Source organism: Manacus vitellinus, unplaced genomic scaffold (genome assembly GCF_001715985.3).
Source record: "Manacus vitellinus isolate BGI_N305 unplaced genomic scaffold, ASM171598v3 scaffold_39_pilon, whole genome shotgun sequence".
Classification (NCBI taxonomy): domain Eukaryota; kingdom Metazoa; phylum Chordata; class Aves; order Passeriformes; family Pipridae; genus Manacus; species Manacus vitellinus.
Genome location: NW_021940534.1, coordinates 2,479,985 through 2,502,763, shown reverse-complemented (window position 1 = coordinate 2,502,763; position 22,779 = coordinate 2,479,985). Strand labels below are relative to the sequence as shown.

The 22,779-nt window shown below is 40.7% G+C and overlaps 1 protein-coding gene across 4 annotated transcripts in view; it reads left to right on the top strand.

Moving 5' to 3' along the window:
• Positions 1 to 22,779, top strand: part of RNF144B (ring finger protein 144B) — a 91,864-nt gene that overhangs the window by 55,683 nt on the left and 13,402 nt on the right. For 3 of the 4 annotated variants that reach the window (XM_018077679.3, XM_018077682.3, XM_018077680.3), the window contains 2 exons: positions 5,257 to 5,445; positions 18,811 to 18,915. In XM_018077679.3, the coding sequence (XP_017933168.1) occupies positions 5,281 to 5,445; positions 18,811 to 18,915 (270 nt within the window). In that variant the 5' untranslated portion in view covers positions 5,257 to 5,280. Of the gene's footprint in view, positions 1 to 5,256; positions 5,446 to 13,405; positions 13,529 to 18,810; positions 18,916 to 22,779 lie in introns of those variants that run through there. The other variant, XM_018077683.3, reaches the window with a different exon arrangement.

The window sequence follows — 22,779 nt, the reverse complement described above, 5'->3', positions numbered from 1 at the left end:
TTTTGGTAGTAGTCTTGGTTTGAGGCAGCTGGGCAGACTCAAGCGAGCCTTTGTGTGACTGCAACAAGGATGTTACCTTACAATTCATGCTTATAGGGAAAGTTTCAGCCCTAGGTTGCATTGATTTTTGACATCTCAATGGAGCTATGGTGGCTTGACCTTGGCTGTCTGCCAGACACCCACCCAGCTGCTCTTTCACCCCCATTTCAGGGGGTTAGTAGTTTCCACTCGGGACACCAACGCCAGGATTTCAAAGGGTACCTGTCTAGAAGCAGGCACAGCAAATATTTGCTGGTAGGAAGTAATTTTCAAGGCTAGACATCAGACACTGTGGTGTCAGGGGCCCTGAAGGCATACAAGTTCTGTATTCCTTCTTCCAGTGCTCTTGTTCTGTTTTTCATATTTCATTCAAAGTCTCCACTGCTTTCGTGTTAATGTTTCTGCTTGTACTTATCCTTCTTAGCCCTTTTTCCTTTGAGCGCACTCTAATGTTTCCTTGCTTACAGATAGTGTTGAAACGTTTCTGTGCTATGTGAAAGCACAAAGCTTTGTCATGTTCCATAGACAAAGCAAAAGTGTCCGCAGGCAGACAAATGAAAAGGAAATGTTAACAGGTCTGAGCACTCGGCAAACTGTGGTCCTGGTGACTGTGCAGTTTACGCCCTCCTAGGGCTGACCCCACATAGCTCGCTCACATTTACTCAGACTTTCTGGTCCTGCCTTATCCTGTGGCATCAATACCGTTAACGTCAGAGCCAGGGAAGTATGAGTCCTCTTATGAGGCAGGTAACATACAATTTGAGGAAAGATGTCCAGTTTCCTGGAAATCCTGTGCAATGAATAAAGGAGCATGATTTGTGTTTGTGTGCATGCATGTGACTGATAAAAGTATGTTAAAAAAGTGGATCTTTAAAGGTCCTAAGTACGCACACTGGAGTACGTTTGACCCTTCCTTGCCACTGATTTATGCTGGTGCAGGATTCTCTGGGTTAGAATGTCCTTGAAATGTGTTTATCCATTTTCCACAACATCTCATGGAGCCTGTGTTGCTGTACAGGGGAGGTTTTTGTGATCAATTAGGGGCTGCATCACAGTTGCAGTAACACTTTTCTTCCTTTGCTTGGGATGCTAACCTAAGTGGGTCATTTGTGTTTGTAAGCATGAAAGGGAAGATTTTAGTGCTTAAAAATGTATTTTATTTATATGAGGATCCATTGTTTTCCAGAGACTTCTCATTTACTTTTATTTCAGGCCACTTTACTGATCTAACCAAATATGGAATGGTCTTTTCCTCTTTGTCCCCAACTCATTCTTCAGTGACTCCCTCTTCCCCTGCACAACACGTACATCTACGGTGGAGTTTTTTTTTTCAGCCTAACCTATTGGCAACTTACTTGTAATTACAATAGGAATTTTAATTCACTGTAAAGAGAACTGATGGATGTATAATTAACTAATGACAGTCTGTGGGACTAAGCATAGCAAAGTGAAAGCCATAAAAGTCCAGAGCAACTGAGGTAAAACTTCATGCCTTCTCTGCAGCACATGGAAAAGTGAGTTCTGCCAGGCTGGTAAAGTTGAGGAGATAGTTTGAGAGCTTCGGGGAGGACAATCATCTTGAAGTGTTGGTAAAGAGCAGAAGAAGGAGCAGAGGGTGAGAACTGGAGGATGACCTGCATCTTTCTCTCCCCATTTTTTCCACTGTGATCTCATAATGAGAATGAACCTCCTATGCAGATCTGATTTCAGAGGCCAGATGCTGTTGGATAGGGCTACCCTTCTCCATAACCCTTAACTCTTCCCCCTGCATGTGTCCATTGGCAGCAGTAGCAGAAGTCCCAACTCTGCTGTGCAGACACAGAGACAGTGGGTCGGGTTGCCCTGGGAAAAGGAGAAGGCCAAGAAGGCCATGCATCTGCTTCCCCTTGGACAGGCAGGCTTTCAGTGCTAACAGGATGGCTTTGCCTGTGCCAGCCTGATCCAGAGAACTGCTTGTGGACAAGCTGGCCTCTCAGGGAGTATGGGGGAATTTTGTTCCTAACAGCCATGGTGCTTCTCCTTCAGGGGCTGAGCAGGCAGGACGCGGAGCTGTCTCCTTGTCTCTGATTCTGTTTGTTCTGTTTGATGAACTCCAATGAGGTTATTGAGGCTGCGGTGAGGTGAGCCTGACCTGTCTGGGGACTGGATCCTCTGGTCTGCCAGGTTTGCTTGGTATTGTCTGCTGGAGATTTCCATGGGGTGCTCTGCCTGTTTTAAGGAGAATCTCAGCTCTGTTCTGGAATCCTGGTGTGAGGGAAAGATGAGTGTGTGGAGGGACAGGGAGCAAAACTGAATTAAACCTACAGTCTTCAGAAACAAGCGTTATCATAATGACAATGGGATGTCATAATGAGTCCCTACAGCCATCATAATGTGGCATGTGGTTGCTACTAGGGCAGAGTGGTGTATCAGGAGCCTGCTCTTCACTGTCACTGTTGCTGTTGCACTGAGTCCTGGATTTAGGCCATCTAAAATTAGCCCCCAGCCCTAAACCTCAGTCATATACCTGAATCTTCCTACGGCTGCCTTAATGCTGCCTGCATGCAGGGTCATAACCCTCTTGGTTATAAAAAGAACACTGACTTGGGAAAGAGCTGTATCCATTTTCTATCTGTTCTCACATCCTGAAATACTCCTACCTGTCCTTTTGTGCATCCCTCCTTTTAACATTGTTACCTTTTACCGTGTAAATGAAGAAACTTCAGATCTGTGCAGGGTGGTGATGAGTAGCTCCCTGTACAGATGCAGCTGATGTTGAAAAGCAACCTGAGTAAAAATGTTAAAATTCCCCTAAATACTGAGATAATGTCTAGCACGTAGTTTTAAATAACAGGTAGTTCTTGATCCGCCATAGCGTTTCCAGTGACTCAGTGTCCCCCCCCCCCCACTCCCTTGCAGTAATTACAGAGGAGTATTGTAATTCCTGACTCAGAGGGAGGCTTCCTTTCAAGGTTTTTGCCTGTGCTGGAGTTCCAGCTCTGCAGCTGTATGGAAAAATTGTGGGGGACATCATGGTAGCAGATCCCAGGACTGCACCAACAATAATGTAGGACTGGCACATTTTTGAACTAGTGATAGGAAGCCATAAAATGGAGAGTTTGTTTTGGATTTGTGATCAGGAATTTGGTTGCCAGAATCTTGGCTATGACTCTTGTATCTCTTGAAACTGGGTACTTACAGCAAAGACATCCCAAGGTACAAATCTGGTGGCTTCTCTGACAGGCTAGGCTAAAAATCTTCAAAGTGAAAAAATTAGAAAGGAGTAAGTGTGCTCTGACCCAGATTTGTTGTGGTTGCACGACATTTGAAAGTAAAGTGTGTTCCTGCAGATTGTGGGAGCACAAGTCATGAAGCTTAGGGGACAGGTCTGGGGCTGGGGCTCACTGTGTATCAGATTATGAAATGGAAACTGTAGGGAAGGGTTCCATGTGCATTGACCACTTGAACTCCATGAGCCTCATTATTTCTCCTTCTATGGAGGAATTCAGCAGGTGCTGCAAGTCAGTAAGTCACATACACACTGACTATCTGCAGCTGGCCTGGCTGCTCTGGGAGCCACAGAATGGCAGCAGGGACATGCTGCCAAATGTGACCTGACAGCCCTGCCACAAGGACACTCAGGACTGCAGGGAAGGCCAGCAGAAGTGGACCAAAGGGCTTGAGTCTCCTGTTTATCTTGTGAGATGTCAAATCTGACAGGCACATGGATGGGTCTTGATCGGTTTTGTGTTCAGGCAACCTCCATTCGTGATGTAGATCTTTAGGTTTAGTGGAGGTGCACTCTTGGTGCCTCTGCAAGCAGCTGTGTACAGCTGGCCACCACGTCTCTGCTTGTAACAAGTAGGTGTGAAGGTCATCTTGCCACCACCTAAGTGTGTTCAGAAGCAGGTCTTTGAAAATTGGGTCAAGTTTCTTAGAGACAGGAATAGATTTTCCTGTGCCTTAAATGCTGCAGTGAACCCCACTGTCTATGTTGAGGCAAATAAAATCTGCAAATGTGCTTTGCATTGTTTCAGCTTAAGCTTGAGGATATTCTTTTTAATTCTTTTTTTCAGTGTTACTGTGAAGGTATGAGGGTCTTGAAATTTTTTATGATTATGGTGCAGTGTTTTCAAATGCTGAGGCCATAAAACATTACCTCTGAGCATGATATTTCCATTTTTTGCTCATCAAAGAATAGAAATTTCTTCCCTAACCACTGCTGTGACATGTGTGGTAAAAACATGGCTATTCTGAGCATCTTCCTGTCAAAGTGTTAGTGCACTTAGTTCTTGGTTCACAAACCTCGGTTAGATGCCTAGGAGCCCTATGAAATAAATAGAAGATCTGGATGACGGGGAGTGGGATGCACAAAAGCTACTGTCTGGCATCATCAAGGCAAAGCAGAAAAGAGGACTGCACATGAAATACTCTTACTCATTTGTATTTAAGCTTCAGCCCTGTATGAAGTAGGACATGCAGTCTGAAACCTTTTCCTGGGTTTAGATGCTTTCACTATCCATCTTGCAGTAGACTACCAGCTTGCTATCTCAGTGACAACTCATGGAGAAGGTGGAGTACATGGTACCCACCATTTACATTACAAACTGAATATTTGAGATGCTTGCCTGGAAAGTGAGAATCTGTTCTTGTCTTGCACTGCTCAGGGAAGCTCCTGAGCCATCAGATGAAATAGTGTGAGTAGAGACACTAACTGGAACTGTGTGGGTGCAACGAAGACTGAAGGATCTCGTAGGGATAGGAGGGGAATGACTCATTTGAAAAGGCAGAGTGATATATATCTATGTACATATGAATCAGTTAATTTTTTTAATTAACAGTTTATTTTCCCAAATCATGTCCCTGCTCCTAGGACTTCGGTGAGGGCTCTGACCAGTATACTGTTGCATGTAATATAGGTAATGCCCCATCTGTATGAGTTTTGGTTTGTGTTTGGTTTTTTCTTTAATTTGATGTTAAGCAGCCTGACTGCAATGCTTTGTGCCAGTAAGATGAATGTTCTCCGAGAACGCAGCCAAGTTCAGGTCTTTTGATGAGATAGGCTCTCAGTCACCTTTATAAATTTTGAGTGGCCTGAAGTGGGAGACTGGCCCTAAGATGTCAAGTGGTACATTTGGGTGTGGTGGTGCTTTTATGGGTTTTAGATGTAAATTCACAGGCCTATAGAAGTGACTACATGGCTTGTGTGATGTTTCAGCTATCAATTTCTCTTTTCAGGCTGAGTGGACTATTAATGACTGAATGGGCTCTGCTGGGAAGGCTTGTCCTCACACCATGACAGCTGATGTGTCAGAAGCTGGAGAGCTAGCTCTGGAGCCTCTACTCACTTGCAAGCTATGTCTCTGTGAATATTCCCTGGATAAGATGACCACTCTTCAGGAATGCAGCTGCATCTTTTGTACAGCGGTAAGATCTACAATGCCTTTACATTACAGAAGCAGGGTAATGGAAGATAGAACTGTGAAATGTGATTGCTTGTCTTGTACAAGAAGCATATGTTACCCATGCTGACAGAGGATGCTTTTCTAAAGAGCATGTGGTGTTAGTCTGTCTTGCCTTATTTAAAAGATTTCTCTGTCATTCTGGTTTTGAAAATTCATAACTCTAACAGATGGTCCCATAGCAAATAATAACAAATCCCAGTAATAAATGGGAAAAAAGATGCATTTTAAGACTGTTGGAGAACATACACAGTCTGTATGTAATCTCAGTATTTATTTTTTCTGAAGCAAAATCTTGAAACATCATAAGATAGAGGTGTTGTTTCCCTGTTATCATTTTCTGAGTTCTCAGAGACATTTAAAGTCTTCTACTTAACTTTTAAGGACAATCAAAAAACCTAAACAAAAATGAACCTTGGCCTATTGAACCTTTGCCTCTCTGCAGTCTGTGCTGCAGAGATGTTGCCCAGGTCATGCATTGCCTATGGTTGTAAGTAAAGACTTTCTGTCCTGCAAATTCAGATCAAATAAAGCTGGTGGAAATGATAAAGGGAGAGGTTGAGTGAACTGATAAGAGCCCTACAGATAGTAACAGTCTTCTGGTCTCTTTGTCAGCATGCAAAAATGGGTGTAGTTTCTCTGGTGATAGTGACTTTGATGTGGCTAACTAATGGATTTTGGAAACAGGTCAGAAGTCACTGGAGGATGTTGGTGTTGGTTTTGTGTTTTTTTTTTAACTCCCAAATAAATGTACCCGGCTTTATTTTTTTAACAATGAATTGTGGATAAGCATCAGTCAAGTATGTTTAAGTTTTATCCTTGGTTGTTTGAACTCATAGAAGAAATTTGATATTTGTGAAGCCATCTTGAGTGAAAATATCTTCACTTACGCTGAACTCAGGGTAGCTTAAATAGGATGACAATCTATTGTGTGCTTCAAGAAACTAGGGTAAGATTGATTAATATGCATTTCAACCTGATGTTCCTGAAGTTTGTTTCCCATACTGACTTCACAAAACAATTTTGTATTTTAGTTCGTAACAAAAATTTTAAGAGCACATACCTAAAAGATTAGGTAGGAAGATGCTGCTTTAAATTGAAAAAAAAATAAATGGAGAAGTTGATACTTCTACAGTGGTCCCATTCTTCTCTAAGAACTCAGTGTCTCTGATTTAGTATCATTAATGGCACATTAACTCAATGTTAGCTGCGTGGAGTAATCCTTCTGCCCTTGGAGAAAGGAGAGTTGCTGAGGCCTGTGCCAGGAAGAGCTGGCCTCTCTGCTCCTCCAGGACACTGGCCAAAGGGAGAGGTTGGTGATGGCTTGGAGTTGTTGCTGTCCCCACCTATTGTTCCCTGTCGGTGCCACAGCTTCCACCTCATCCACACATCCCTTACCTGGCCAGTAGCAAGAAGAGCATCTCCTGTGAGCTTGGCTCTCCAGTGCCATGACAGCGACGTGGAGACTGCAGTCACAGTTGTTTGCCATCTGTGCAAACTTCACTGACTTTGTCTAAACCAAGAGCCAGCCATGAGCGAGCGCCGAATGCAGCTGGGAGAAGCCTTTAGACATGCTCTATTTATTTCAGTGGGTGTAATATGTCTCAACTGTGCTTATGCTCCACGTCTACCCTTTGTCTGACTGTTGTTGTCTGTGTCTGAATGTCCTCCCGATGGACATGTCTGGGCTGATGAAATAGAGACGTGTAGAACTTGCATCCTGTAACAAGAGGGGTTCTGGAAACTTTTAACCTGGCTTTATGGCTTTCTGTCTTGAATCCAGAGCAGTTTCTGTGAGGCCATATGAGTTGCTTACTCGAGCAGCCTCCATAGAGCAGTGTCAGAAGCAGCTTGACACAAAGTGCCTCGGTGCTGGGGCTTGCATGGGAGATTGCTCGGGGCACAGCCTGCAGCAGCTACACTGGTGTGCCATGCCCAAAATTTCCTCCCACTCATGCCAGGGCATCTAGATACCTTCACACTACCCTTAAGACAGATGTTGGAGTAAGAGTGTCAGCTGTGAGCTATGGGATCAAGACCATATCTTTTTCGGCTAACAATGCTTTCAGCTTGTATAGCTTATTCTTATTTTCTGTCACTAAGGTTAATTTTATAGATCCAAGAGTAGTATTAAATTTGAAGTACAAAGGGGCTTGACATGGACATAATGGGTTCTGCTCCACTGAGATGAAACAATTAGTTTTGTTAAATTTTCATTCTGTTACATTTTTTTTTCTAACAATAACAATGATTCTGCAACTATGATTATTTTTCACTACAGCGTTTGTGGCTTTGGAAATAACTGGAAATTGTTACTATTTAGACATCTGCAGGGGGCGAGATTATATTTCCTTTTCATTTGTAGCCTGTAAAACCAAGGCAGTCAAATGAATTGGAATTTTGTACAGCTATGTTTTCAGCTCAGAAACTCTTGCAATAAACATTATACCATGTAAAAGCTGTGTTCTAGCCAAAGTTAGCAAATTGTGTTTAAGAAGGTGTATGTTTGCATTTTGGTGGAATGTTGCTAGTAAGACAGGAGTTTTTCAAATAGCTATAAACATTTTTACTCCCTCTGTTTAGAGCAGAGAAAGCAGATGATTTGCAGAACACACTTGCCATCTTGTCGAGGACCAAGAATTAGAATGGGAACGATTTCAGAAGTGGAAAAATATGTACAGCGATTGAATGGACTTTATGATGCAGACTTTACAGTTATTATGTATATACTTACTCATTGTATGTTTCCCCAGAATTTGTATTTCCTGGGCATGTCCCGGCTTGTTCTCTTCTCTGCTCCCCTGTTTCCCTGCTGATTGGCCAGAGAAGCTGCAGAGAGGAGATAGCCCTCATGTACCCTTCCCTTCCCTTCCCCGGTTCCTCCTGCTCTCCTCCCCCTTTTGCCCATGTCCCTATCCTGGTTTGTCCCCCTGCTTGTCTGTCTCATGCTCCGCCCCATATTCTGGCCCTTTCCTCTCCTGAGTTGATAAAAAACCGCGTGTACACTGGAATAAAGGATTTTACCTGCACCCCACTTTGTGTCCTGGACCCGTGCTGTGCCATGGCCCCATCCCTCCTTTGGACCATGGCACCATCTGACAGTGGTAGCCCAACCAGGTCTGAAGAGGCCTCAGCTTTGTATTTCTCAGCATTTTTTGCACTTGGCGTAGGACTCCATTGGAACGTGAGATAAAGCACACATTCACACATTCCAAGAATCTGGAAATGTCTATAGTGTACCGGATGACTTGATTTCATTGTGTTTGGATTTATATTAGTTTTGAATGAAAGGCTGGTCTCTGCAGAGGGTTGGGTAAGGATGTGAGGTATATTTTATCTGCAAAAGTTTTAGAGGACTGCACTTTACATTATTCAGTTCATTTCCTATACCTGTAAAACCTTTGCAGAGTGCCATGCTGTGGTGCACTCTCTTACATACCGATCTTCAGCAATATATGTATTGCTTAAGCTGCATGGTTTTATGCTACTTGCCCCATTCAAAAAAATGGAGGGGGTCTCATCTGTTCCTCATACTGCTTATCTCGTTTCTTGTCTTGCCACTCATCCTTGTATATTTGGGGGATGTCCTTCTTATCAGCAGTCCCTTGTGTTTACCTGGTGTAATTTTTTCTTCCTTGGATATGCAACTACACAGATTTTTACCCCTGTGGTGGTCACAGGGCTTATATACGTACCTAAAATAATTATACATTGTGTCTGGCTACATCATCACAATATTGCAGTATTTTGGTGCACTTATATCGAAAGCAAACTAATGATAATTACATCCTGATTGATCCACTTACAAAATAATATTTTGAATATTATACTTATTTCTAATCAGATTTCCTCCATGTTTGCTCTTCTTCCTTCCCCAGAGAGCTCTAGCAGTGCTCTTACCTCACTCAGATAAGACTCAGGAGCACTGTGGCGGGGTAGTGCCAAAAATGGATGGGCCATCCTCCCTGCTTTGCTTTTGAGTGTTGCCCAGATTTGGTGCTCATTAAACTGGCTGGAAAGTATACATCTTGGAGACTCCCACCTTTTCAAAACTTGGCTGAAACTGGGAAAATGTCAGGGAGAGACAATGAGCGGTGGGATCACATGTATCTCTCGTCCTCTTGCTGGAAGTGCCCTGGTGTCTAGCACAGCATAATTAACCCTTTGGAAGTGCTAGTGAGGAGTGCAGGACTGCAATAATATTGGAAATACCAAGGGCCCTGTGAGAGATTTTAGCAGGTGTGATAAGATTGCCCTGGTGGTAATGACCAAAGAGAACCAGTGCAGTGCTGTTATGAAGAAGGTGGTCTTAGGGGGTCAGTAAAAAAAAACTGATGTCAGCTTTTTCCCCACACATCTATTCTTTTTGGTTTTGTCTTTCCTATTTTTCCACTACTTCTAAGCCAGGTGAGCAATAAATGGCATTGCTGCTATTTATGTCAAGTAGCAGCTTACATCCATCTAACTTGTGTGTTATTTACTGGCACAGGGGTCGAGATGCTGAAGACAACATGTAACAAATTGAAAATAGAAGATGCTTTCAAGTATGTTATTCTGTTGTCAGCACAGGTTTATGCAGAACTAGCATGATTCACCCTTCTTTTTTTCCCAAGCAGATTCTTTGTTCAGTCTTGTGCTACTGAGAAATGTGTGAGGCAACTGGGTTACAAACATGCAAAACAAATACCATGATGATCCACCTGTTTGCTATTTTGGTGCACAAAATAAAGTCAAAATGAGATTAAACTTAATGTAGCCTTAAAAGCAGAAATCGGTGGGGAAGTCCAGGTAACTTCCGTGCTTTCTTATGCTTCTGTAAGTAGAAGATATTCTGAAGACATTTGGAGAAAAAAAATTCTGCTTGTAGCTATGTGTTACAGCAAGGCTAGGGCTAGACATGGACTGAAAAGGTTCTTTTTGCTGCTGTGGACATTCTGGTACCCTGGGCAGCTGCCTGCCTGGCAAGTCAGGCCCTTGGGAGGCTGCAGCTTCTGAGAGAGACTGCTACCAGCTACTTTTGCTAGAGGGGAAGGTGAAACCCTTACAGAGATAGGAGTATCTCTGTTAGCACTTCATCAGCAGGACACTCTTAGGCTCCTCTGCTTAATCTTTTTAGGAGCAGCTGTGTCTTGCCCTGCCTTCTTTGGGTGGCTGAATACTGACATTTTGCCCTTAGTGTTTTGAAGCTTGTGCAGGGGAGCACTGGAAAGCTGGAAAAACCAATGTGAAGGGTCATCAGCAAAAAGCATGGGCAGAAAAGCCTGAGAGCAGAGGAGAGTAAGTAGATCAAAGACAAGAAGGAGGCAGATGACAAAGAGTGTGGGATGCCTGCTAAGTGGAGCAAATATACATGAGTAGTCAACTTAAAGGCTACTTATAAAACTTTTAAGTAAGGGAATATTTGGATTTGCCATTATCTAGCCAACACTGGGTTTTAGTATCCCTTCTGTTTCTTTGTGCTAACTTTTAAGATGTTTTTTCCTCCTTTTTTTCCTTCTCTTTCCCCCATCCTGGGAGACATCTGCATGTGCTCATGGCTGCAGCAGAACACTACCTTCTCCTCTTCCTAAATAGACCTTGTGGTGCAGTGCCCCACTTACTTTATATAAAGCTCACCTCAGGTTGTTTTCTGCTTCCAAGTGTTGACATTTGGGATTCTTTTTTTCCCAACTTAACATTTGAAATATTCCAGAATAATTTTGTTTTAAAGTTATAAAAAAGAAAATTCCTGCACCTGCTAATACTAACACTGAACACATAGCACTTTTATAGTAATCTAGATGGTTTAAGAACTTCCTGCATGCATTTCTGTGCAGAGTAACAGCAAAGACAGAGTTAGTAGGGGTACCAAAAGAGAACAAATGTAAGCTAGGGCCTTTTAAGGGATACTGCTATTCAGGAAGAGGGAGTACATGTTTTTGAAGCCAATAGAGGTGGCAGCCTCTGGATGGTGGCCAAGAGAAGACAGGTGAGGAAGAGGAACCTAACACATTAATGACAGCACTGCATTGGTAAAGTTGATTTTCTCTTCATTTAACCAATGAAGAAACAGATGTGAAGTAAGTTGTCAGTGCCTGAAAGTGCTGCAGTAACTGATCCAGACTGTGACATAAGCCTCATGGTCATGTCGGTTTTGTAGCTGTTGGTAAGGCCTGATACAGGTTTTGGCAAAAGAAATTATATTTGCAGCTGGTTCCATTTTGTGAAGGGTGAGTTTCTCTGGTCCTGTTTTCTGGTCCTTTTCTGTTTGGTGGTACCACTTCATGGCAATGATTACCAGGAACCTATCCTGATTTAATGAAGGACTGTCAGGATGTGTTGGGACATTTGTAAATTCATTTTAGATTGTGTTTCTGAGCAGAATCTATCACCATTGGTGGTAGATATTTTGAGATAAGGAAGATGACAATATATTTCTCAAATACAGTTGAAAGACCCCATAAAAATAGGCTTGTGGAACATGAGGAGGCCATTATATTCTGGTCCACTGTCACGTTTGCTTGGTGTTTTCACTTGGTCATGACAAAATAAAATGCTTGTTAGTGATGTTATTCCTTCCCTTATACTAAGCCATGAGCTGACTATGTCCTCTGAAGCTACAATCACATTTTTAAACTTTCTTTCAAGTGTCTTTTTTTAATAAGACTCTTATGTGGCCTGATCTTCTATCCATTTGAAAGCAACTTATTTATCACTGCATCTAGTCCTTAGCAGGTAAAATATAGATTGGACAATATGCATATTTCATTGAACTTCTGTTTCTCACTTTAAACTGTGCCTATCATAAGTTTATCTGTAGCAAATTAAGAAATGATTATTTCTGTGGTGTAGTTTAAAAACTTTTAAACTTTAAAAACTTTCTTTAATTGGAAAAGCCTCAAATTTTTTTCCAAGTGAAGTGCAAATGCCTCCAAGCTAATTGCCAATGGACTTGATTCATCTAGTTTTAAAATCTGTTGAGAGATACTGAAGAGATTCCAGGAGTTTGATTACCACACATTGAAAGTGACTGGTCCATTTTATAGTGGGCCAAATGTTTTAGACCAACATGCAGAATTGCAGATGTCATGACAATGATGAACATATTATTAAACATTATGTAGATTTGTCATAAACACTTTTTAGGGAGTACTTTTTAGGGAGGTATATTTATTTGAGCACACAAAATTGATTAGATGCTGGGTAGATCATGTGATTAGATTTAGAGTTCTGGCATGAACTGTCTCACCAAAATCAGTAATACTACATATTCCATTTAAAACCTCATGACTGCTACATTATCTTGTGTATGCACTGAAGAACAGGTAACATTTCTAAATGATAAGAAAGAAGTGAAAGTTATATCTTATTGAATAAAAAATACATAAACCTGGCCCAGAACTAAAATTATAATTAGAAGCATATATGTTGATCTGTTCTGAATCATAAGACACTAAGGAATGTCAACTGAAAAGTTAAGCCTTCTCTCCATTTAGAGTATTTTTTTTTCTGCCCCTTAATTATTGAATTTTTAAAAAGGCTAAGGGTAAACAAAACCAAATACAAACCAATACAGTTTTGAGGACAAATCTGGAAGAGAGAGTCAACATTTTAAATCAGTCCTGTGGGATTTTGAGATGGAAACCTGAGTTTTTCTAAAATTTTTTGAAATGGAAATTGTATTCAAGTTATATATTAGTAGGAAGGACCTTGTTTTGGCGAGATACCTTTAATTATTTTGTGCATTTTCACATTTCATGTAGATCATGCCCTAGTACTGGCTGAAAAATATTGTAGATCTATTTTTTCCCTTTCCATAACTGAATTAATGACAAATATCCTTGTTTACCCTGTACCAGCTGCTACACAGTGGCTAGCAGCAGTATCTGTGGCATTTGACAGGAAAATAAGCCAGTGCATTTCTTTTCTTTCTTCTTCCTGTTCAGTTTTGTCACATCACATATGAGGTCTCCTTTTATGCTTTTGCATCCAAACTAATGAGTCTGCATTTTGGGAGCTGAAGAGCTGGAAGGAGAAGGGAGAGGAGCAAAGTAATGGAACAAGTCCAGGTACTTGAAAAAGCAGTATATAGGAATGATTGAGATCCATCTTTTGTCTTTGATACATAAATTATCTGAAAGTAGATTTGAATAGAAACTTAAGATTCACAATGAGAGGGATATAGTGCCTTTGTCACATCATTACCTAGCAACATAACACTGAAATTATACTTTGAACTCATTCTTATGTTAAAATGCAGAACTGTTATGGTTCCTTTGCAGATAAAATACATTGCCAAACAGATGTCTTTTTCTTGGTCAATACATTAAAAATCTCCCCTTAGGGAGATTTTCCTTAGGAAAAAAAAAGAAGTTGAAGTTAGAGCAGCATGCAGGAGAAGTGCTGAAATGAAGAATCCATGAATAGCCTGAACAGAGTTTTCTATTCCTGGAGCTCACAGCTGACTATAGAAAAACTTTTAAAGATTAGAGGAAAGGTTTCTTACTGAAGGAGGATTTTTTTATATTATTAGTTTGTACATTTCTGGATTAGGCTTTTCAGTTTTTTAAAGATGCCTCCATCATGTTACAACATACATACTCTTTCTACAAAGCCTTGGGTCCAGGAGAGGAATGTGTAAGTATTTGCCTTAATCATAATCTTTCTTAGAAGTCCTGCAAGATAAAAAAGAAATGCATATATGTTGCATGATAATTTGATCCAGGTACTTTACAGGTCTTAACTTATTATATACTGATGAGCAGCATTTTGTGAAGTAGGTAAGCAGATATTGATCTTGTTTTTCAGGCCTGAAAGACAAAACCAGAATAAGTGGGAAAAAAAAATCTTGCCCCAAAATGCTTAAACAGAAAATTATTGAAAAAAAGTGTCATTATGCATTATGAATCTCAGACAGAGAAAAAACTACTTGGAGTGCTCTTTTGACTGAAGTTGACAGTATTCCAGCAGCAGCAAAATGTGCTTGGCAAAGCCAGATCAGCACTAAAACATTGTACTGAATTTTACTGGTGGAATTACATTGCCACATTTGAACTGATCTCTGTTGCTTGAAAGCATCAGGATTTTGTTGTGTATCCCAGAACACAGATATGTACATGATATAGTTGCTCAGTGGGGAAAATCTGGTTAAACTGAATGTAACTGTTTAGAGTACACTTGCAGATATGGAAGTTAAAATTACTTGTGTTGGTGTCTGCTATTTATTTAAGGAGTGAACATAATGGAGTCAAACCTTCAATTTAATCTGTAGTCAGCAGGGTTCTAATCTGTTCAGCAAGACTTCAGAGGATTTTTAGTTGGTTGCCTCAACATTCTGCCTTTCCACATTTGTGGAAACCTTGCTGTACTAGTAAGAGGGTCAGTGCTGATGACTCGCTCTGGCCATGGAAAGTAAGGGTATGATATTACTGTCCCTGTAAACCACAGGTCCTGTGGTGAGGCCTCTCCAGCCACTGACTGCTCTCCGTTCTTGAAAGTCACCACACCGTGGGAAATTGGTGGGAGAGTGTAGCCCAGGGTGTTGAGATCTCATGATTTCTCTGATATTAAGATTAAGATCCTTTCAGGGAACACTTAGTACCACAGAAGACAGAGTACCTTGATCTTTCCTTCACATTAAAGAGCAACTGTGTAGCATATGTAGTATGTGCAGTTTTCCTGACATGCTGCTGATTTTTTTAGACAAAATCCACAAAAAAATGCGTATTCTCCATAGTGTGGGAGAGCGTACTGCTGAGAAGGTCAATCATGATTAATTATATAGACATTGAAACTTGTTTCCATCACATTTTCGGCTTGTGTCTTTTCATATACTCTTAGTTGCCACTTCTCAAGTAAGCAGGTAAATTAGTAGCTGAGCTGTAAATAATAGTAAAACCCCTCTAAAAACAATTTTGCTGTTAAAGTGAAGGCATATTTTAAAGTTTTAGTGATTTTCCAATGTTCTTTCTTTAGTGCTAAGAGAGAACAAGGAATTCCCATCTTCATTCATGTACATGCTTTTGGTAAAAAGCTTAATCCTTGAGTGGTAAATATTAAATGCTTTCTTTGAGTTTCCCAGCACCTTTAAGTCCTTCCATCAACTTCTTGAATTACACCCGCTGCACCTTCTCCAAGCACAGAAGATAAACACAAAAGATTTCATGAAATGAAATGAAATGATTTGACAGGGAGGTTTTCTGGGAAGTATTTGAAGACCCATAGCAATGCACAGCACAATTACGAAATCTATCCAAGTCACCCTCTGAAAGCCCAGCACCCTCTTAAAGTATCACAGACGGCTTGGTTGCCCAGCTATCCTCACCTACAACCAAGCAATGGGTCAGAAGAGAAGAAGAACACAGATGCATTAGCAATCCTCAGAAACCTCTGTTCTCCTTGCTTGGTACCGCAAATGACTTAGATACTGTGTATTGAGACTGATTGCAAAATCCATACCGTGAATCGAAGCTCCTTAAGAGCTTCATGCACATCCTTGCACGGAAGGGTAATTGTCAGTGCTCTGAGCTTCTGTCCTGGAAGTCTAAATTAAGAACAAGCCTCTGGGCTGCTGCTAGGCCTGCAGTAACTTCTCAGGCTTTGTCCTCCTTCTGTAACCAGCTGACCTGAGCTGCCCCCAGAATACAAATCCACTGTACCGTGCTGTCAAAACAAATTACTAAATATCAGGCAGCACCACAGAGGAGACAGAAGCCAGGATCTTAACAAAAGTAAAAGGTTGCTCTCTCATGCTTGCTGAGGAATTAAAGTAAACTAAATGCTTTGGTGGGAGGGAAACATTCGCCTTTCACCAAATGCTGCCCTGAGACTTGATCCAGAAAGTAATCAGGTCTCCCATGAGGAGACAGAGTGAGATGTGAAGAGACAGAGTGAGATGTAATGAGACTCTGCCCATGTATCTAAGAAGTGCACTCAACACACAGTGCGTGCAGGCCTTAGGAAAAGGACTTGGAGGGAAGAATTTTCTGTTTACATTGTTCATGGCGGAGGCTGGGGACACGTACAAACCGGGGAGGAAATTTATGCAAAGAGAGAGAACTTGCTACCTTGTTTCTCCTGTGATATGGGCTGAAGCATATTGAGAACCCTAGGTGCTTCATGATTGCAGGGCTGCAGGAGGAGTCTCCATCTGCATCAGTAATGGCACTGGGAACCACCTTGGGCTCTGGGCACACTTTTTTTGGCTTTCCCTGTGTCACCTGCTGTCACTGCCCAGACCGTGGTGGCAGCAGATGTGGACAGGGCAGCTCTGGTGTCACCAGGTCCCAGGTACCACCATGGTTATGTACCTCCTCCTCCTTGTTGCTCACTGCTCTGTGATGGAGCTGTGTGTGCTGCTGGGGTGATTTGATCCAGTGGTTAAACTGACTTTTTATAAGCACTGTGCCTAGATGCCTTTGGGAGAAGTGGGTGAGAAGATGGGACAGGACACTGAGAATGCTGTTTGAATAATAGAAGAATAGCCTCTGGTTAAATTTGTGCTGATAATCCCTAGGGAGCTAATACTGCTTTCAGTTACATGATTTCTTTTTTGCTTCACCTGGGAGTATTTCCCTCACCTCCCACATACTACTTGCACCATCAATTCCTTAGAACCTTCTCTGCTGCTTTCTTATAGGGATGCATGCTGGATCTGAATCCATTACTGCTTAGTGATCTAGATATTTAAAGCTTACTGGTTAGGTTATACCCCTACATTCTTCTACTTAAAATATTTACAAATGAAAAGTAAGTTAATTTAAAATGCCACTAAGTTAAGCTGATTTGCTTGAACTAATATCTCTGTATAGTTCATCAGAATTAACCAAAACATGTGGATATGGATGTTTCAGTAGAGAAACAGACAGAATAATAAGGAAATCTCATTTCCATTTTTAAAAGTCCTAATTATCCTGACAATTAAGAGGGAATCAGTTTTCCAGTAAAAAAACAAATGAGGAAATTTCTTTAATCAGAGCACAATATGCAAGGCCTTCTCAGAATAGTCCAAACTAGTGCAGACTTGAATGTAAAATGCCTGTACATAATGAAATAATGGTTTTGAAGAGTCCAGGGATGCTGATGCTCTGAAAGGCCGTGATTTCCCCATAACCTACCTGGTAGCTTTTGAACTCCTTACCTGTTCCAAAAATTGGCAGAGAGACAGAGATCTCAAAGACATATTTCACCTTGACGTATTTCTTGAAAACTGGTGGGGCAATAAGGGAAGAAGTCAGCAGTACTGGGAAGGAGGAGGAGAGATTTGTCACATGGTCATGAAAATATAACTCTGTAGGGAACAAAATTTGCAGGAGTCCTGTTTTTTGTAAAATATGTTTGTTCTCATTTACAATAGACTAGGCAAGAAAACCCTGCCAGAATTACATGTTGTGTTGTTTTGTTATTTTTTTAATGGTGATTTGCAATTGACTGTATGCTTCATCATTATTTTGAGGAGACTTTGTTGTTTTATTTGATTTAGAAGTAAGCTTACTTACTTACCTGTGCAGTTTGGAGGTACTATTCAAGCACTGTTCTTTGCTCCATTGCATCAGTTTTATGCCATGATTTTACTGAAGACTCCATAATATGTGTCATATAGAGAAGCTGAATACATTTGAAACTGGCATGCCAAATAAAGTATTGGGAGAACAGAAGGCTTTTTTTCTTTGGAGTGGGGAGGCCTGTCATTTTTGTAATGAAACAATTTGGAAACATTCATAAGGTGACCTCCATGCTGTAAATGGACTTTGGAAAGAGTAGAGGCTGATGATAAATCATGGTAAACCACGGAAATCACTTAATCTATGTGGGGGGCTGGTGAAGGGGAAGAACTGATGGCATCATGTCTTCTAGGGCAGATTATAACATCCCAACCAGATTATAAACCTCCTTCCCCTTTTATGCAGCTTAGAACAGTAGTCTCTTTCTTGTAAATGAGGTCTCCTTCAATGAAGAGTGTTGGGTAAGAGTCTGAATTAAGAACATGTGAGGAGAAACAAAAGAACGAAGCCTGTTTAATTAGAATGAAAGAAACTCCCCCCTCAAATCCTCCAATCCCAGTTTAACAGAGTGTAGGGGTTGTTAAAACTGAAAGGTCTGACTTGCTGACTTAGGTAAACGCAATGCTCGGCAGATGAAGTCATGCATAATTAATTGTTCTTTGTTGCATTCTTTCCAATATAATTACTTGTAGCATTCAAGCTTATAATAATTGATGTTTTCTGTGTACTGGAGCTTCAGGACAGCCAATTAAGGCAGTGGAGGTGGTAACTGTGCGGCATCTCTGGCATCTGTTTGTTACTAACATGTGTGCTATAACCTTTTTTTTCTTTTCTTTACTTGTTTCTAGTGTCTAAAACAGTACATGCAGCTGGCAATTCAAGAAGGTTGTGGTTCTCCTATCACATGTCCAGACATGGTGTGCTTAAACCATGGGACTCTACAAGAAGCAGAGGTATCCACAATTTTTCTTTCTCTCTCTTCTTTTTTTTTTTTTAACTTAAATCCCCCAAATTATCTGCATAATGAATATGATCATACACTTTTTCATCCCTTTAATTACCATTAATGAGCTTTTGGCAAGAAGCCTGACTGACAAGTGGAGTTAGAAATAAACAGATGTTTTCCAAGTGTTTTGCTCTTCGTTCCCTCCCTCTGTGCCTTGGGGAAAGGTTTACTTGGCACCTGGACAACCTCTGTATTACACATGCAGGTGACTTAACCAGAATACCCTATATCCCAGAATCGCTGAGCCTCCATTAGCACTGTCAGTTAAATCATATTTGATTTGACTGCAAACACTGGAATTCTTGCCTCTTTCTTAACTCAAGAACAAGAACTCAAAGTGATGGTACACAAGGCCAGAATTTCTTTGTGTATGTTGATATTGGGCTTCAACAACCAATTTGTAGTCCAATATAAACACACAAGGATCTGTAGTTATATGGAAAGAAAAGTGTCTGCATAGCACTAGGTGGAAGTACATCTTAAGAGATACGAAAGGTGCCTTTGTTCTGAAGGCAGATACGGGAGAGGCTGAGAGCTCAGGAGCTAAATGAGATTTAGGCAGAGCTATTTACACACCTGGCATGTTCACAATCTCCCAGAGTAACTGGAAGGTTCAGTTTGCAAGTTAAGGCAGAGGAACTGGAGGGAAAATGTGCTCCTCAGACCTTCTTGCAATGCTTGTCACAATGGGCTTGTAGATGGCTGTCTGATGGCCTCCCAGCAGTTTTCCAGGTGGCTAAGGGATTTTGGCTGGTTTTGTGTGTTCTCTCAGCATTTGGTTGTAGGAATAAAATCAAGGAGAATTAGATCTCCACCCCTGAACTGAAGAAAACCAGTTTGTCTTCTGGGTTCCCTTGAGCCCTGTGTAAACAAATGACATAACTGTGGCAGAAGTATATAATTAGTGACAATGTGATTCCTGATACCAAAAATGTCTTTTACTCCAGAAAAATTTAGAATTTCCTCTCCAGCATCCATTTCAAACGCTGTGCTTAGCATGGGAGTTGCAACTATGTTTGTTATGGCATGCAGGCATATGGTGGAGCTTTTTTTTGGCTGAATCCAGCTACTGTGGAAAGTAGCCAGCTGTTACCCTTTCCTCCACTTTCTACACAGACACAGAGAGGGTGTAGCAATGTCCCTCCCATCCATCACACCAGATTGGAGGCATCTAGCCTCTATTGAAATGCATTTTTAAAAGAAAGTTAACAAAGGCTAGAAGGAATTCTGCTCTGTTAATCCAGGGTTATGATGCTGTAGGAATTAGGAGAGATATATTTTCCCTTAGTAAAACAGGAGAGCTCCAAGGCATGTATAAATGGACCACTAGCTTAATCCTAGGGTGTTTTGGGGGCTGAAAGCAAAATGACTAAACAATCCAAATGTGCATTAGTGTCCCCTGGATGAATGAATATTCTGACACTCCCTTTTGGTGATGTGCTTGAAACAGAAGCCTTCTGCCTAAATAGCAAAAAAGTCCCCAACCTGGTTAAAATTATTGCTTATATATTTTAACAAATACCTATTTATTTGAAGAAGAAAACCAACCAGAAAAAAGTGTGAACAACAGAAAGAAAAGATTGACTCCATTAACAATCTGCAAGTATGTAATCTATAGATTATGTATGAGAACTCCCTATTCCTCTTTCTTCTCTATAAAGGCCGTTCCTTGTGAATATGTGGCCTTTTAAAGCTATTATTTAAAAACCTATAACCTTATCACATGGTAGAGAATGTGCTTAAATATGGCTATTGTTTGGCATGGAGTACCAGTTAGAATTACAGTTTCCTCATTACACAGTCTTGGACTTGTGGTGTGAAAGTATGAGGCTTCTCACGTCTTGAGGGTCTGGATATTTGTTCTTTGGCTTCTGGCAGGACAAGGTTCCTCAGCAGGACAATGCCGTGAGGAACGACAAGTTACCTGTACTGAGGAAAAAAAAGAAAATTTCCTTTTTTCGACTCTGTTTTAGCATCAGTGTTTTGAAAAGTTGTATTTTTCATGTTATGTTCATTTCAGACTATGCTATGACTGCTGTTTATGAGGTACTGTTACAGTTTGGAGAAAAAACAGCAGTTCACACTGTCTTTGTCATGGACAGGGTGTTAAATTAGTTCCTATACTTCGGGCTAAATGCTCTTAATTATGTTAGCTAGCGCAGTTATTTTGTTTGCTTTTTAAAGTGCCTTTTGCCCGAGCTTGCACAAGAGAGATAAAGGTCAATTTAGGTGTAATTTGAAGTGAAGGAAAGCCTTTTCATTGACTTTTGTGGTTTTGGATCGAGCTTCCTTCAAGAAGGAAACTGACCAATAATAACAAAGCTTATAAGCATTTATAACACAGTATAGCTATGAAAGTTTCTCTTCTTCCCTCTCTAAAGATCCTTTTTCAAGGTGTGTAACATTTCTTCAGTGCTTTCCAGTGACCTGTTTGTCTTCATCAAGACAAACCAGAATTAAGTCTGGTTTAGCCTCTCAGTAAAACTTTTAAGAGTTTAAATCTAGTTTGGTACTAAATTATTGGAGCTTTTTCACAGGTCTTGCCTTGCTTCTGGCTCATGTTCTCCTTCTGTTGCTTTTGGGGAATAGAGCAGGGCAAAATTCTGGTTAACATTTTAAACAAAGAATATAATTTCTTTTTGTATATCACATGAAGAAATGAGCAAGTGTAAATAGTAGGAATGTGTCTCTCTAATACAGTTGAATATTTCTTCAATGTTTGGGGAGTAAACTGCTTATTCATAGAGTATTAAAGATGTTGGGAATTAAGGCTTTACTTTCAGTCTCTGCATCCCTCTGGACCCTAGGAAAAAAAAAAATCCAGGTTTTTATTCTTGAAGTCCTGAAAGTGAAAAGTCATTTGAAGTAGAAAATGGTACTTTTCAGTATTTTGAAAATGTGTTCTCTGAAACTCTCTGGTTTGTTTTTTTTTCCTTTAACACAATCTAATTGAAACTGGTATATTCCCCAGCTGTCCTTTTGTTTTGACAAATAGTGCATTCAAACAGGAGGAATTGTTCTGCTAGAGTGCTTGAAATCAGGTGCAATCCTAGGTCATATCTTGACCTGTTACATCTAGATAGCAGCTGCTTGTAGTATAGCTGTCTTTAAGCAGAAATAAATGAGGGGTAGTCATGGTAAGACAGTGGTTTTGGCTACAGACTCTGTTTCAAATAGCTGGTTACACACAAAAAAAGAAAGTTTAAAAACAGTCTTGTTAAATAAAATGTTTGTCCTTTCGAGCTTTAATGGTACAATAAACAAAGATGATTTGGATTCCTTCCTGGAAGCAGAAGGTAGAAGGAACATTTTATGTTAATGCAGTTCTCTTAATCGTGCAGACTTCTGTCTGGAATATTTCTGTCTCTCTTGGGAACTTGCTCCATTGATTTAATTGGACCAGTTAATACCCCTAATCTAAATAAGGGGTAATTTATCACAGTTTGAAATGGCTTTGCTCGATGTGAGTCCAATCACCAGTGTAAGCTATGAACCAGGATAAGTCTCCACTGCATTCAGGGGTTTCTAATGCAGTGCTCACTTGGATAATGTCTAGGGGATTATGCTTTGCTCTTTCTGATTTGGATCAAAACTGAGAAGTAGTCAGTAAAGGAGGTACTGATTTGGGCCCTCCTTTTGCCTCTTAAGTTTGTAGAGAATTACCCCTTTGCATGCACTGCAGATTCTGCTTATTGTCCCTCTGTCTGTGTAAATCCAGGATCTACACCAGTGCTAACCTGACAGAGGGTTGTCAGCACTTTGTAAAGTGATGCTGGGGTCACTTTGTACAGTGACCCAAATCTTAGAATTC